Source organism: Myxocyprinus asiaticus, chromosome 35, assembly GCF_019703515.2.
Source record: "Myxocyprinus asiaticus isolate MX2 ecotype Aquarium Trade chromosome 35, UBuf_Myxa_2, whole genome shotgun sequence".
In the NCBI taxonomy this organism is placed as follows: domain Eukaryota; kingdom Metazoa; phylum Chordata; class Actinopteri; order Cypriniformes; family Catostomidae; genus Myxocyprinus; species Myxocyprinus asiaticus.
In genome coordinates, this window is record NC_059378.1 from 25,159,065 (window position 1) to 25,174,334 (window position 15,270).

General features: G+C 41.8%; 1 protein-coding gene across 11 annotated transcripts in view; it reads right to left on the bottom strand.

Moving 5' to 3' along the window:
- The window catches only part of adgrl2a (adhesion G protein-coupled receptor L2a), a 180,722-nt gene that overhangs the window by 101,809 nt on the left and 63,643 nt on the right, over positions 1–15,270 (bottom strand). For all 11 annotated transcript variants that reach the window (XM_051673249.1, XM_051673247.1, XM_051673248.1 and 8 more), the window contains exon 3: positions 11,005–11,218. In XM_051673249.1, the coding sequence (XP_051529209.1) occupies positions 11,005–11,218 (214 nt within the window). The remainder of the gene's footprint in view (positions 1–11,004; positions 11,219–15,270) is intronic.

The window sequence follows — 15,270 nt, forward strand, 5'->3', positions numbered from 1 at the left end:
AACTCACACACTGGAAAAAAAAAATGGAGTGGGGTTTACTTAAAAATAATAATAATAAAAAATTAGCAATTTCCACGCAGAAATATTTTAACAGACCATATTTTCAAGTAGGGGGTACACAAAAATCTTGGTGGAATTAATTAAACATTCTCAAGTAAAGTTAACTTTATAATACTCTGTTTCAAGTATATTTTACTCACTCTTTGATTGTAAATTTTACTCAAGCAATGAATCACTGAATTCAGCTATGCTTTTAGAAGTGTACTAGTATTTCAATGTTCTTTTTTTTCTATTTTTTTTAAACATATTTAGTCATGTACCACATGACCCACAGAAGCTTCCACAGGGAAGCTTAATGCATGCTATGTAGTCTATTAGACAACGTCACCTTGTTTTAATGGCAATAGAAATAAGATCCAGACCTGCGCATGAAGATCTGAACAGTTGGTGCCCAAAACATGATGACGATTATTTATTATCATGAACAGATCATTTTTAGTAGATAATTAAATTCAGACCTCACAAAACAAGAAGTTACCAAACGTAACAACAAAATCAACAATGCAAATTGTGTAAATCAACTTGCAAACAAGGAAACGTCATGGTTACTGGTGTAACCTCCGTTCCCTGATGGAGGGAACGAGACATTGGTGTCGATGTAGTGACACTAGGGGTCACTCTTGGGAGCCCAAGACACCTCTGGTCTTTGATAAAAGGCCAATGAAAATTGGTGAGTGGTATTTGCATGCCACTCCCCTGGACATACGGGTATAAAAGGAGCTGGTATGCAACCACTCATTCAGGTTTTACGCTGAGGAGCCGATATAAGGTCCGGCCATTTCAGCGGGTAGTTCAGCGTTGTGGAAGGAGGGAACAACGTCTCGTTCCCTCCATCAGGGAACGGAGGTTACACCAGTAACCATGACGTTCCCTATCTGTCACTCACTCGACATTGGTGTCGATGTAGTGACACTAGGGGTCCCTATACAAAATGCCACAAGGCTGAACTGTGAACTGGCAGTGTGTGGTGGGCAGACTTGCTGTGTGCCTCATAGCCAGCACACCAGGTCGACACGTAACCTCCCCCAACACAGTTATGAGTGTTGAACGGCCCTTTTTCGGGACAAGTCGACTACCCAAAGATAGAGACAGGCTTAACCCAGTCCTGGCCTCTTTTCCCCTTCTCTTTTTCCACTCCCTAAAAAAGAAGGGGGATTATCCGACTGGGCCGCCAGGTCACCGCGAGGACACCGCGGAGACCACACCTCGCCCCAAGAGAGGGGGGGATATTTAAGCAGAAGAATATGTCACATGGTCTTTCCAACCATGTGGAGAGCCTTCAAGGTAGATCCTGCCCAATGGGGGAGGAGTTACTACAAACATGGAGACTGGGGCAGAGGGGCTCTGCCCAAGAAAGATGCAGTTTGCCAGCAGGGAAACGAATTAGCGGAAGATATAGATCGCATGGGGTTAGCCTTACAGGGAACCGCCACATGCGGAGCACCTACCCCAGAACCTAGCTCTTAGTTAGCGCGTGTACTGGGCCGGCAGCGAGTCTCTCCGAAAACTCGACTGCCACAGGGCTCGGAGGAAGTCAACCAGGGAACAAATTTTGTGAACACTACTGGGAATTAACGGCGCATGTCTTCAGCTCAAAAGGAGGTGGAAGGCGCTATGTGCAAGCGATACACCCGGCCGGCTATCCCGGCTTATCCGCTTGTGTTGCGTGCCACTACCTGGGATGAAACCGGTTCCACCAGGAGGTTGTAGAACCTTGCAAAGGTGTTGGGTGTTGCCCAGCCCGCTGCTCTGCAAATGTCTGTTAGAGAGGCACCTCTGGCCAAGGTCCAAGAAGCCGCTACACCACGGGTAGAATGGGCTCGTAGCCCTACCAGGGGCGGCATGTTTTGGGCGAGATATGCCATAGTTATGGCGTCAATGAGCCAGTGGACGATCCTCTGCTTGGAGACAGCGCTTCCTTTCTGCTGTGCACCAAAAGCAGACAAAGAGCTGCTCAGAGACTCTAAAGCTCTATGTGCGATCCAAATAGATGCGTAAAGCGCGCACCGGACACAGCGACGACAGGGCTGGGTCTGCCTCCTCCTGGGGCAGCACTTGCAAGTTCACCACCAAGTCCCTAAAGGGGTGGTGGGAACCTTGGGCACATAGCCCGGTCAGGGTCTCAGGATCACGTGAGAGTAACCTGGACCGAACTCCAGGCATGTTTCGCTGACAGAGAACGCTTGCAGGTCACCTAAGGTCCTTCCTCAGGGGAATTTGCCACGGGGGAGCTGTCGTAAGGAGCATGAGGTCCGAGCACCACGTCTGGACGGGCCAGTAGGGTGCTGCCAGGACGACCTGCTCCTCATCCTCCCTGACCTTGCACAGGGTCTGTGCAAGCAGGCTCACTGGGAGAAACGCATATTTGCGAATGCCAGGGGGCCAGCTGTGTGCCAGCGCATCTGTGCCGAGGGAGGCCTCGGTCAGGGCGTACCAGAGCAGGCAGTGGGGAGGATTCTTGGGAGGCGAACAGGTGCACCTGTGCCTGTTGAATCGACTCCAAATCAGCTGGACCACCTGGAGGTGGAGTCTCCACTCTCCCCTGAGGGTAACCTGTTGTGACGGCGCGTCCGCCGTAGTGTTGAGGTTGCCCGGGATGTGAGTGGCTTGCAGCGACTTGAGGTGCTGCTGACTCCAGAGGAGGAGACGGTGAGCGAGTTGTGACATACAACGAGAGCGCAAACCACCTTGGTGGTTGACATATGCTACCGTTGTCATGTTGTCTGTCTGAACTAACACGTGCTTGCCCTGGATCAACGGCTGAAACCTCCGCAGGGCGAGCAGAATTGCCAACAATTCGAGACAGTTGATGTGCCAATGCAGTCGCGGACCCGTCCAGAGGCCGGCGGCTGCTTGCCCGTTGCAAACGGCGCCCCAGCCCATTTTGGAGGCGTCTGTCGTGACCACAACGCGCCTGGGGACCAGTTCTAGAGGAACACCTGCCCGTAGGAATGAGAGATCGGTCCAAGGGCTGAAAAGACAGTGACAGACCAACGTGATGGCCACGCGGTGTGTCCCGTAGCGCCATGGCCGTCTCAGGACTCGAGTCTGGAGCCAGTGCTGAAGCGGCCTCATATGCATCAACCCGAGCAGGGTGGCCACCGCCGAGGATGCCATATGCCCCAGGAGCCTCTGAAGAAGTTTCAGTGGAACCGCTGTTCCCTGTTTGAACGCCTTCAAACAGGCCAGCACCGAGTGGGCGCGCTCGTTCGTAAGGCGCGCCATCACGGAGACTGAGTCCAACTCCAAACCGAGAAAAGAGATGCTCTGAACCGGGAGGAGCTTGCTCTTTTCCCAGTTGACCCGAAGCCCTAGTCGGCTGAGGTGTGAGAGCACCAGGTCCCTGTGTGTGCACAACATGTCTCGAAAGTGAGTTAGGATTAGCCAGTCATCGAGATAGTTGAGAACGCGAATGCCCTTAACGGGGCAAGGGTAGCCTCGGCGACCTTCGTAAAGATGCGAGGAGACAGGGACAGGCCAAAGGATCGAGGCGTGGAAGTACGCATCCTTCAGGTTTACCGCCGCGAACCAATCTTGATGCTGGACGCTCGCCAGAATGCGTTTTCATCTTGAACGGGAGTCTGTGTAAAGCCTAGTTCAGAACTCACAGGTCCAAGATTGGCCTCAACCTACCGCCTTTTTTTGATACGATGAAGTAGAGGCTGAAAAAACCCCTTATTCATCTCGGCTGGAGGGACAGGTTCTATCGCGCCCTTCCGTAGGAGGGTAGCGATCTCCGCGCAAGGTAGCAGCGTTTTCGTCTTTCACCAAGGTGAAGTGGACACCGCTGAACCTGGGCGGATGCCTGGCGAATTGAATCACGCAGCCGAGTCGGACGGTCCGGACCAGCCCTCATGACGGATTGGAAAGTGCAAGCCATGCGTCCAAGTTCCACGCAAGGGGGACCAAAGGGACAACATCATCGGATGTACCGGTAATGGGGCCTCGCGGCGGGGCGGAGCTCAAGGTGCCACACCACGTCTTGGCCGTGCTGAGTCTAAGGACATCGAAGCACTCACCTGGCTCCTTGTGACCACCCCCGGAACAGCCTGGGACGGGGGAGGAAGAGGCCTGTCCTCGTGACCCGTGGAGACTGTCACATCGGGGGTGGATTTGTGCCACAGCTGGGCGCTCAGGGGCGGGAGACCGCCGCTGGAGCGCCAAACCTGCCAAATGGAGTGGTGGACGGTGGTCGTGATGACGACTGTACACACCGGATACGTGACCCAGGGAACAAGGAAACCGCTCTTGCTGAGCTCTTGAGTACTGCAGCCACTTGGGCATGCAGCGCAAAATGCAAAAGGTAACAAAAAGATGAAGATCTGCTTACCAGCTCCAGAGCAGTGGGTTTCGTTGTCCCTGGGTCACCCGTCTCAAGGGCGCTTTGAAGCCTTTCATGGGTTCTGGCGGCCACGAGACGGGTGGCGTCTGCTTCCTGCGGTGGGCTCCACGCCGGGGCCGGGCTGAAGGGGTGGGCTGCGGTGGAGCCGGTGCAGTCACCACAGGGGGACACCCTTGGCGATGAGTAGACGGGGTGCGGGATCTTGAGACGCGCCGGGGCAGGATATGCCGGCTAGCATCCATCTACTGCTCTACCATTGAGAACTGCTGGGCAAAGTCCTCGATGGTGTCGCCGAATAGGCCCACCTGGGAAATGGGGGCAGCAAGGAATCGTGTCTTGTCGGCCTCACCCATCTCGACCAGGTTGAGCCAAAGGTGGCGCTCCTGGACCACTAGTGTTGCCATCGCCCACCCGAGAGACCGCGCCGTGACCTCCGTCGCTTGGAGAGTGAGGTCAGTCGCCGAGCGCAGTTCCTGCATCAATCCCGGGGCAGAACTACCCTCGTGCAGTTCCTTTAGTGCCTTGGCGGACTTGCAGGAGAGCCATGGTGTGCAGGGCGGAGGCAGCTTGTCCAGCGGCACCATAGTCCTTAGCTGTCAGAGACGACGTAAACCTACAGGCCTTGGACGGGGGCTTTGGGCACCCGCGCAAGGTGGCGGCGCTCTGTGGGGGATCCACCGGGGGATTGCTGAATAGCCCTTGGCACCATTGAGGGTAGTGAGGGCGGGGAAGCTGATTAGATCGGGACTGGGCAGTAAAAAGTGCCTCCCGCAACCTTGTCAGCTCTTCATGCACTTCCGGGAAGAAAGGAACGGGGGCGGGGTGTGGCTTTGAGCGGTGCCGTGAGGGTTCAGGGAAGAGCGGTGAAATCCACTCTAACCAATGCTCGCGGCTGCCCGGGAAAGCATGTCGTCATCTCCGCGTCAGCCTGTGACTGGGCAATCGACCCCGAAGGGAGGAGCCCAGCTGAGGCTTCCGACTGGACGAGCCCGCTCTCCGATGCTGCGCTTGAGAGCTCATCATTTTCGCGGGCTCCGAATAAGAGGTCGAACTCGCCGTGAGATGAGCCGGCAGACTCACCCGGAAGCCGATCGGGGCAGACGAGCGTGCTGGGGAATGGGAGGTCCGCGGGGGGATACCCAGTGGAGGCGGTCCCATTGGGGTCCCCAAATCGCCCCCAGTGCTAGCCACGCTGGCCTCTTACCCGTGGGTAAAAGGACCGAGGCGGAAGCCTATGGGGTGGCTCGCTTTCTTACGAAGGCGAGCCGCGACCGCAAAGTTGCCATGGACATATTCTCGCAATGAGAACATGACCATCCATGAATGCTGTCTCCGCGTGAGCAGTGCCCAGACACGAAAGACAGTGATCGTGACCGTTAGAAGGCGAGAGATAACGAGCACAACCAGGAATAACACACAATCGGGAAAGCATCTTTAAAAAGACGCGTCTTTAAAAAGATGTTCCGTGTGTGTGCTCTTTTAGAGAAATATATACTCTTTTAGAGGGGAAAAATGCTCTTTCAGAAAATATACTCTCTAGTTTTTCTGCCGAAGTGCCCAGGGGCAGTCTCTGCAGTGCATCAGTGCAGAGGGGGGAGAAGCCGCTGAAATGCGCCGTCAGATCCAGCAGAGGTGAATGAACAGTAGTTTTCAGCTCAATGAGCATGACCGTTCGGCTCCGAAGAGAAAATCTGAATGAGTGGTTGCATACCAGCTCCTTTTATACCCGTATGTCCGGGGGAGTGGCATGCAAATACCACTCGCCAATTTTCATTGGCCTTTTATCAAAGACCAGATGTGTCTCGGCCTCCCAAGAGTGACCCCTAGTGTCACTACATCGACACCAACGTCGAGTGAGTGACAGATAGGGAACCATGCAAGCTAATTAATTATTCAAGTCCAGTGCATGCTGGTAACACCAGCTTCGAAAAGTTAAGTAGCATTTACTTATTTTATTTACCTGTGAAACTGACTCAAATTAGCAAATAAATATGACAAGGTTTTCTACTTTAGGACTGATACATGATGACAAATTGTAACTAGCAGTCATAAAGAATATTTATTTATGAGCTAGAGCATTAATTTTTACATGTTTAAATTAAGTACAAATGTAGAACTTACTTAATATTTTCAAGTTCAAGCTTAAACTAATTTATTCAATGTAGAAAGTACTAAATCTTTTCTGCTATATTTACTTCACCACAAGATCTTTTTTTTTTTCAGTGCAGTTTTTTAAAGATGTTAATCATTAGTTATTTTTAAGTGAACATAGCAGTGAATTTTAAATAATATCACTACTGTGGTTTGAGTGGATGTTGCCATTTTTTTTTTTTTTTTTTTTTTTTTTGCTATTTTGCCAAGTACTAACACAAAAGAAACATTCCATACTTATTAAAAAATTCTGTATTCCAGTTTTCTTAGAAATATTGTTGTAATTTGTACTATAGGCTTTTCCATTGTGCTAAATATCACTCCATCTTGTTAGTCTTTTGTAATATCCCTTACACTAACAAAAGCCAGGTCCTTAATAATGACTAAGTCCTATAGGAAGTGACATTACTTTTGGTGGGACAACAACAACACAAACATCTGGGGCCTGTAACATGATGCCGATTTAGGTGGCTAGCTAGGTAAGTTTAATTTGTGTCAATCCTGGGTTTTAGGTACCATGAAATCAGCCTTTACACTACACTAGTACACTAGTTCATTGCCTTAGTATGTTACACTCCATGACTAACCTGCTCCATAGCAGGTTTTGTTCTGGGTTACCGATCGCTAACAGATACTGAACCAATCAGCTGTGAGAAAAGGGACCTCTGTGACACAATGAAGTCACTCCATCGTGTCTCTTAAAGTGTACTTTACAAAAACGTTTTAGAAAGCCACAAAATCGACTCTTCATGATAAATTATTTATTTGAGAGTCTAAATATAGATTTTTGGAAGTCTTGTAATATATTTAAATACAATATAATAGTTTTTCTGTACCTACTCCAACAATAAAATGTAAAATATCTATGAAAACAAAAACATAATATAATATTAGGCTACCTATAAAACAGCTAGTAAGATGGATTAATATAATACCTGCCAATAATGTTCGATTCTAAAATATTAAAAGCTTAATCACTCCACAAAATGGCTATAGAATGGATTGAAGACACAGTATTTCACTTGAAGTTCAATATAAGCGGTACACAAAATACATCTTATTATTGCATACCAATTATTGCATACAGTATTCCGATTACTCACTTTATAATTATTCAATAGTAGCCTATATTAATTTGTAATAGTATAAATTATATTAAGCTTTCAATTTAAATGAATACAAAAGCTTTTTTATATTTTAAATAAAGTTTTTAAGCTTTTAAAATTAATAAGCTTGTGTGTTCTTGTTGTGGACCTATATGAATTTACTTAAGAATTGATAAATCAGCTGTTTTATAATTTTATAAAATTAAAAATTGTTTCCAGCATTCCTCTTGAGCTCACACAGCAGTTGTTTCTTCTTACTGTGTAAATGTCTTTAATTTCTTCATAATTTGACAGTAATCCCTTGTGCTGTGTAAATCGTGCTTTAGTTCTTCATGATTTAATGGTGATCTCTTGCAGTGTAAATGCGTTTTAATTTTTCATATTTTTATAACAATCTCTTGTTGTGCTGTTTAACCCCTTAAATTCTATGGAACTGTTGGCGGCAGAAGTGTATGATAAGTTTACACTTAAATTGTAAATGTCCCTTGAGACATAAATCACTCAAATGTGGTACCATTTGAAAGCTTAGAAACTTTTTTAGAATACCATCACTTTTGCATTTATGTTACAAAAATTAACAAAATAAAGCCTTAAAAAATATGTCGCAAATGAGCGCCACCTAGATGTGATGGTGTAGAAATATGAGTAAGAATTTAAAAGTTTTACACATAGCACTTAAATAGGCAAGTCATATATCAAATGAAAGGTCTGATTCTCAGGAATGTGACTGTATATTTTTGTTTTTGTTTTTATTTGTTTCCCTAACACCACAGTTCGAATGATTATCAAAAGAATCACAAAGTTAAATATGATCTCTATAAGACAGCAAAGACAAATGTCTCATGCCTGCCCTTATTACTGCTTTTGTAATGTTGCATTCCATTCAACATGGAAAGTTGGGTTTTCCATGTTCTTACAAGGACAAGTGCAATGGAACACCACTTGAAGTCGAAATTCCAACTTGGAAACTCGTGCTGAAATTTTCAACTTTGATTTTGCCAAGATGCGTGATGTTACACAAACATGTCGGCACCCAGGGAGATATACAAAGTTAAACTTTCACATTCATAAACATTCACTTTTATAAAGTAATATCGATAAATGAGTCAAAGTTCCTACATTACATGATATTAAAGCTTGTTTAATAAACATTTGCAGAACCAGGTATTCAAAACATGGTAAATTATACTTTCTTTAGATAATCATTCACCTGTAGCACAAAACACTACCACTGCAGCATTGTTTATCAATTGGGTTGCAAGGAGACGTCTTTGGTGACAGTCGAACACCTAAGCTAATGGGAGCATTACAGTTTTGTTTCCTTACACATCATCTTCCGAGCATGTGGAAATGAAATGCCTTTATGGTCGGAGATCGGAGATATCAAGTAGGAATATCCCACATCTGACTTGAATGGAATACAGCTTAAGCCCCAAAGAGCCAAAAACTCTATATCAACTCTTACCTTATGTTGTTTTCTTTAATATGAGCCATTGTTTACATGTCTGTGAGCTTGCTTGGTTAAATAATCCAGTGTATTTAAATTTTTTATATTTTCATAACTATCTGCCTTCAGCGGAGAGGTAAATCACGTGAACTAATCTTAAACTCAGGATCAAAGCCTGAGTTGACAGAAGTTAATGAGCAGCATGATGGTACCAATTAAGCCTGATTTGACTGGTTTGGTTTTGTAAATTCAAAACCAATCCTATAACCCTGAGTTTGATCAACTAGCTTCATGGTACAGGCCCCAGGAAGTACAGTATTAGAAATAGATTTGATGAATTATGTGTTTTGTGGTATTAGTTGGTTTGTCTGACTTTAAAACATTAAATCATGTTTAATAAAATTACTTAAATCACTTTAATATCAGTTTCAAAAGTGGTTACATAATATCCAAATTAATGTCCAGTTGATACTCTCATGTTAGTCCCCCACTGAACAATGGCTAACTTTAGCTCTTTATATCCGTCCATTTAGGCATCTTTTTTTTTTTTTTTTTTTTTTTTGCCATTGTGTAAATATTCAAGTTATAATAATAGAGTTTGACCAGAGCAAATTTCTGAACACATACATATTATTTTGTTTTTTAAAGTCTTAACTATCTGTGTAAAAAAAGACACAAAAAACAACAAAAAACACTAGAAAGTGTTTCTGGTTGTATGAAACCTCATAAAAACCTGCATTATTAAATAGTTAATAGGCTTCAACACAAACCCATGGGACACTAAATAAGGTGTGTACATCTATATAAACCCTCCATATAAATCAATTATAAAAAAAAAAATAAAATAAAGTTTTCTTTTTCTAAGAACTGAAGTAGCATTGATTGAGAGCTGAAATCTATTATTAATGCAATTGTGACAATGAAAGATTGTGAAGCCGGTGGTGATTCATTAGTTGACCAGAAGACTAACAAGATAAAAAAAAAATGTGCACAACAATGCAATTTCACATCTGGACTTCTGCAGACCTGCAGAGGCAAATCCCTGCCTAGAGTTGCTGTGTAGATTAGCACCCACTTGAGACGCCTAATTGCCTGCAGCTGAAAGGCCTAATTGAGACGCCACACTTTCAAACCTATTTCCCTACGAATCGCGGCACTCATAATAAGCCAAGCGGAACTGTACACCATTGCCGGCAGCAAAACGTATCAAAGCCTGGCTTACACATCACTTCCTGTTTTTTTATATATTTTTTTTAGCACAATCTTCCAGATGTATGACACAGACTAAAATCAAAAGGAAAGCGGATATGCATGCACTGAGTTCTGTTTGGTTTGGTTGTTGAGAAAGTGGAGGGAAATATTTTTCATGTATGCCACAGAAGATGCTCGTATTCATGCACTGTGTAATCAGAAATGGGCAAATGAGAGAGAGAGGGTGCAATTTGAAGAGAGTGTTGGAAAGGGAAGAACAAATGTAAAAGATCTTAAGACCCCATTAAATTAAAATGTGAGTTTTGTGGCTTTTAGTTCATGTCTATTAGCTTTGACAAAGTTGACAATAAACTTGTAGCACATACATTTTCTTCTCCTTGGAAGACGAATCAAAAATACTTATGACATCATCTTGCACTACACAGATCTTTGTCCAATCAAATGGTTTGTAGAATGAGAATGTCCCTCCGCCTGACAACACCTGCAGCTGACTAGCAAGTAGCAAATCGTGGTTCATGGCTTTGATGTAAACTAAAGCCTACTGGCTATTAAAAAAAAAAAAAGGATAACGCCCTTCAATCCCCCAACATCCTGTTTCTATGAGAAATATATCAACACTGAAAAAAAAAAAGAAAATGTACTTGTCAAGTCATTTAACATGTCTAGTACATTTGCACTGAACCTGCCTTTGTGACATGATCTTGAATGCGTCGGGGAGATAGCAGTTGGTGTTTTCCATTTGAAATGGGTCAGCGTCACAGATCTTGTCATCTGTGCGGCCATAATTAGCGGTCTCAATCATGATGACATCGCTTCCTGGACAGCGCAGGTCGATGGGGTAACCTTCGCAAGACAGCTCTCGCCTCACCAGACCAAACGGCATAGCTGCCCGACTAAACCCTGGAAGATGAAGAAAGACAGACTTTAGAAAAATCAAGTCAGTTTTATTTGTATAGTGCTTTGAAAGTAGATACTGTTTCAAAGCAGTGAGTAAGCCAAAGGTGACTGTGGCAAAAAAATAAAATAAATAATAAATAAAAAATTAAGTGAAGAAGAAGAAAAACATTGGGAGGAACCAGAATTTAGACAGAAATGCACTACAAAAAAAAAAATAAATAAAAAAAAAATTAAAATAAAATACTGGGGAGAGCGGAAGTAGATCTAAATGAGGTTATTTAAAAAACATATCCCTATCAATCCCTGTCAAGAGCATGTCCAAGTCCTGTTTTGTCCCAAAATCAAAAGAATGAAATATTAAATTATATATTTGCTTAAATAAAATTAAAATAAGCACTTTTCCCTCAGTTCTCATTGCCATAATGAAAAAAGTAATTATGTAAAAAAGAAAATTATATTTATTATAATTATTATATGATTATTTCATAATTATACATTTATTTAAATTATAAAGTATGTATACATTATTGTATAGTATCTTTAATTTATGCTGATTTAAATAAAAAGAAAATATACATTTATTAAAGATAACCTATGTATTACGTACATGTACAGTAATGAGAATCTAATAAAAATCACCATTGAGAATAATGCCAATTAAAAATCTTAATGGTCCTAAAATTGGCTTTATTTTCTTTAAGCAAATATAATTTATTTTCTTGATTTCTTTTGATTTTGGGATAGAATGTGACCTGGACATGTTTTCGATTCACCCACTAATGAAAACAAATTAACATGTGTTTTAAAATGTTATAATACTCGAAGATATACACATATTAATAATTTTAATATTTAATATTCATATTTATAAAACAAATTTATGGGCTCTAAAAAGGAAAAAAACAACAACAAAAAAATCAGACATTCAGTTCTCCAAAAGAAAAGAAAAATACATAAATTCAACCTGAAACATACATAGCAATATATGTATATATTAATTTTTAAAATAAAGTTGCATGACAGATGCAACAATTCAAAAAGTGCTCACAATCCATTTAGAATTACAAAAAAAAGATGACAGAAAAACCCCAAACATAAACCACTGACAAAAGTATTTTTCTCCATTTATGTAGGGGTGAGAGAGCAGACAAGGGAGAGATACAGTCTGAAAAAAAAAAAAAAAATAAATAAATCAATACTTTAGCTGTGTTGTGCTAATGTGAAGAGCGTCAAATATCTGTGCTGAGAGTGAAATGTGGGACTACGCTCAGAACAGCGTGTAAAGGGCATTTCCCTCATCACTGTAATGTCAAACACAAATAAAACACTATCAGCCAATCAAAGGCCCTGACCTTAAATATAACTCTATATTTAGACATTAATCTCACATTCAAAATGCAGCACAGATGTACAAACTTTGCAGTGAAAAAATAAATAAATGTGCTATAACTTAGAATTTAATCTATCCATCTGTCCAGAAAGTGTATTAAAACACACACACACACACACACACACACACACACACACACACACACACACACACACACAAAATCCCATTTTATTCCATTATGATGTTAATATTGTCACACAGATGCCACAAACATGAAAAAATCACAAACTAGATGCCAGCTTTTACTTTTTGGTGCATCCTTTTTTTTAAATTATTATTATTCATTTGCTGTATTGTACACCTCTACATCCTGTAAATGGTGTTAAAATTAGTCTAGTTAAAATAATGCATAATTGATTAGATTCATAACCTGAGAGAAAGACTGCTGTTTAATTTATATTTCTTACAGCACTGTGTATAAATGTGGGCTCATTAAATAAAAATCCATCTAAAATCAGTCTGTAGAACTGATTTATTCAAGTAAGTGGAATTATAAAGTCAACATGTCATATCTGCATTTTTTTTCCATTCATGTTTTCAAATGAAGAGGAAAATAATCTGTCTGCTGAGCAGCTTCTCCTGTAATTATTCAGTCAGAATGCAGTCACAGGGCATTTTATCCACGGCATTTCCCTCCCTGAGTTTGACATGCTGCGATGTTCTTACAGACATTGACAGCAAAATGGATTCAAATGACTTTAAAAAGTCCATTCAGTGGAAATCAAATCTTGGGTTGTTGAACCAGGATCATTTATTGTTGGGCCTTTTCAAATCTTTAGTCATTCCTTGTGTGACCATTAGAAACAACTGTAGAAAATGTTGACAATAACAGGTGTTGCCATATTAAATATGTCATTTTATAGTGCATACTGCTCAACAACATTCAATTATTTTTTTGTGAGTTTGTGACTCAGTATAATCGCCAGTGAGAGGTAAAACTCAATAAAATGCTAATTATAGAACAGATGGTTCCAACTTAGAATTCTGACTGGATGAGCTTCATTTTCTGATTACAATGGCTTTGTGTTCAAATTCTACATGAACCCTTTAAGCTCTGAAGGTGTTTTTAAAGATTTCCTGTTTCAGTGGCATACCCAAAATTAAAGGCTTATACACAAAACCCAAGTGTTTGTTATCATTGTAAAGAAAACTTAAAAAAAAAAAAAAAAATGTCATTTTATTTTTAATGATATAGATTATGATTAGCCTAAGAAACTGCTGAACAATTTTGTGTTGATATGACAAAGCAATCAAAAGTTATAGCATTACGAAAATTAGTTTTCATAGTGTCCAAAAACATCTTCAAGTGTCCAAAAGCCTCTGTCAAACAAATAGAACATAAAAATTGTACATAAGAACTAATTACGCAAGCAAACACAACAATGACTAAAGGTTTGCATAGCATAGAGACATGATTTTAGTAATGAGATTTCACAGAATGAGTTTCATTCTGTGTCATTTGTGTCATCATTGAGTCTGTGTCAAGTACTTGGCGCCATCTCCTGGTGGCCATATGTAACATTGTTCTACGTGTGGATTATCTAATGAGGATTATCTGTGCATCCAATTACCTTATGTGTAGGCTTGTTTGAAAGATACGTGATGAAAGATGTGATATTTTATGTTCCATTTATTTTTCATGAAGTTATAAGTGAAAATGCGGCATATAAGCAACACCAGCATAATTGTCAAATACATATACTTAACAAATAGGCTGGTTGTATTCTACTCTTTGAGAGCTTTCCAACAACAAATGACACATGGCTATTTGATGAGTTTAATGTTTTTACTGATTACAATATGCACAGTGCAATGCTTTTTTTTTTATTTATTTTTTTTTATAAATTATAAAAAAGGAACACTTCTGATTTGTCAGCAAATTTCAAAGCACTTATTCAGTTTTGTTAATAATGCCTACACGATTTGTAAATTAGAGCTCCTAAGCTTTCAAACGATACCTATTTTGTATTGGCCAAGACTGTAGTGAGTAATATTTTATTTTTCTTGCGGGCCCGCCGGCGGGCCCATCTGAGCTTGAAGGGTTAATACGTACATTTTTCACATTGCTTCACAACCATAAACAGAAAAACAGAGTGATTAATCTGTAGTTTCTGTACCCTCTCTGTCACCAGTCTGGCCATTCTCCATTGACCACTCTCATCAACTAGGCATTTACGTCTGCAGAACTGCCGCTCACTAGATGTTTATTTGTTTTTGGCACCATTCTGAGTAAACTCTAGAGACTTTGTACGTGAAAATCCCAGGAGATCAGCAGTTACAGAAATACTCAAACCAGCCCATCTGGCACCAACAATCATGCCACAGTCAGAATCACGGAGGTCAAATTTTTTCCCCATTCTGATGGTTGATATGAACAACAAAAGAAGTTTTAACAGTTGAACTTTTTTAAACTAGAAAGGGAATGAGTTAGTCAGCACACTAAAAACTCTCTCTAAATTAAAACTCTTAAACAGCCCGACCACCTCACCTCATCTGAACGGTTCTACTAAAACTCATGTATTTCCCTGAGCTGCAGTTCCACCACATGGCAGTGGATTTGATCCTCTCAAACCACACTCAATTCTTACATTTTATCAGAGCACCAGGAAACCAGAACATGTTGAGGGCGTGGAAGGGACGTTAATGAGAAACTTCGACGTGTTTC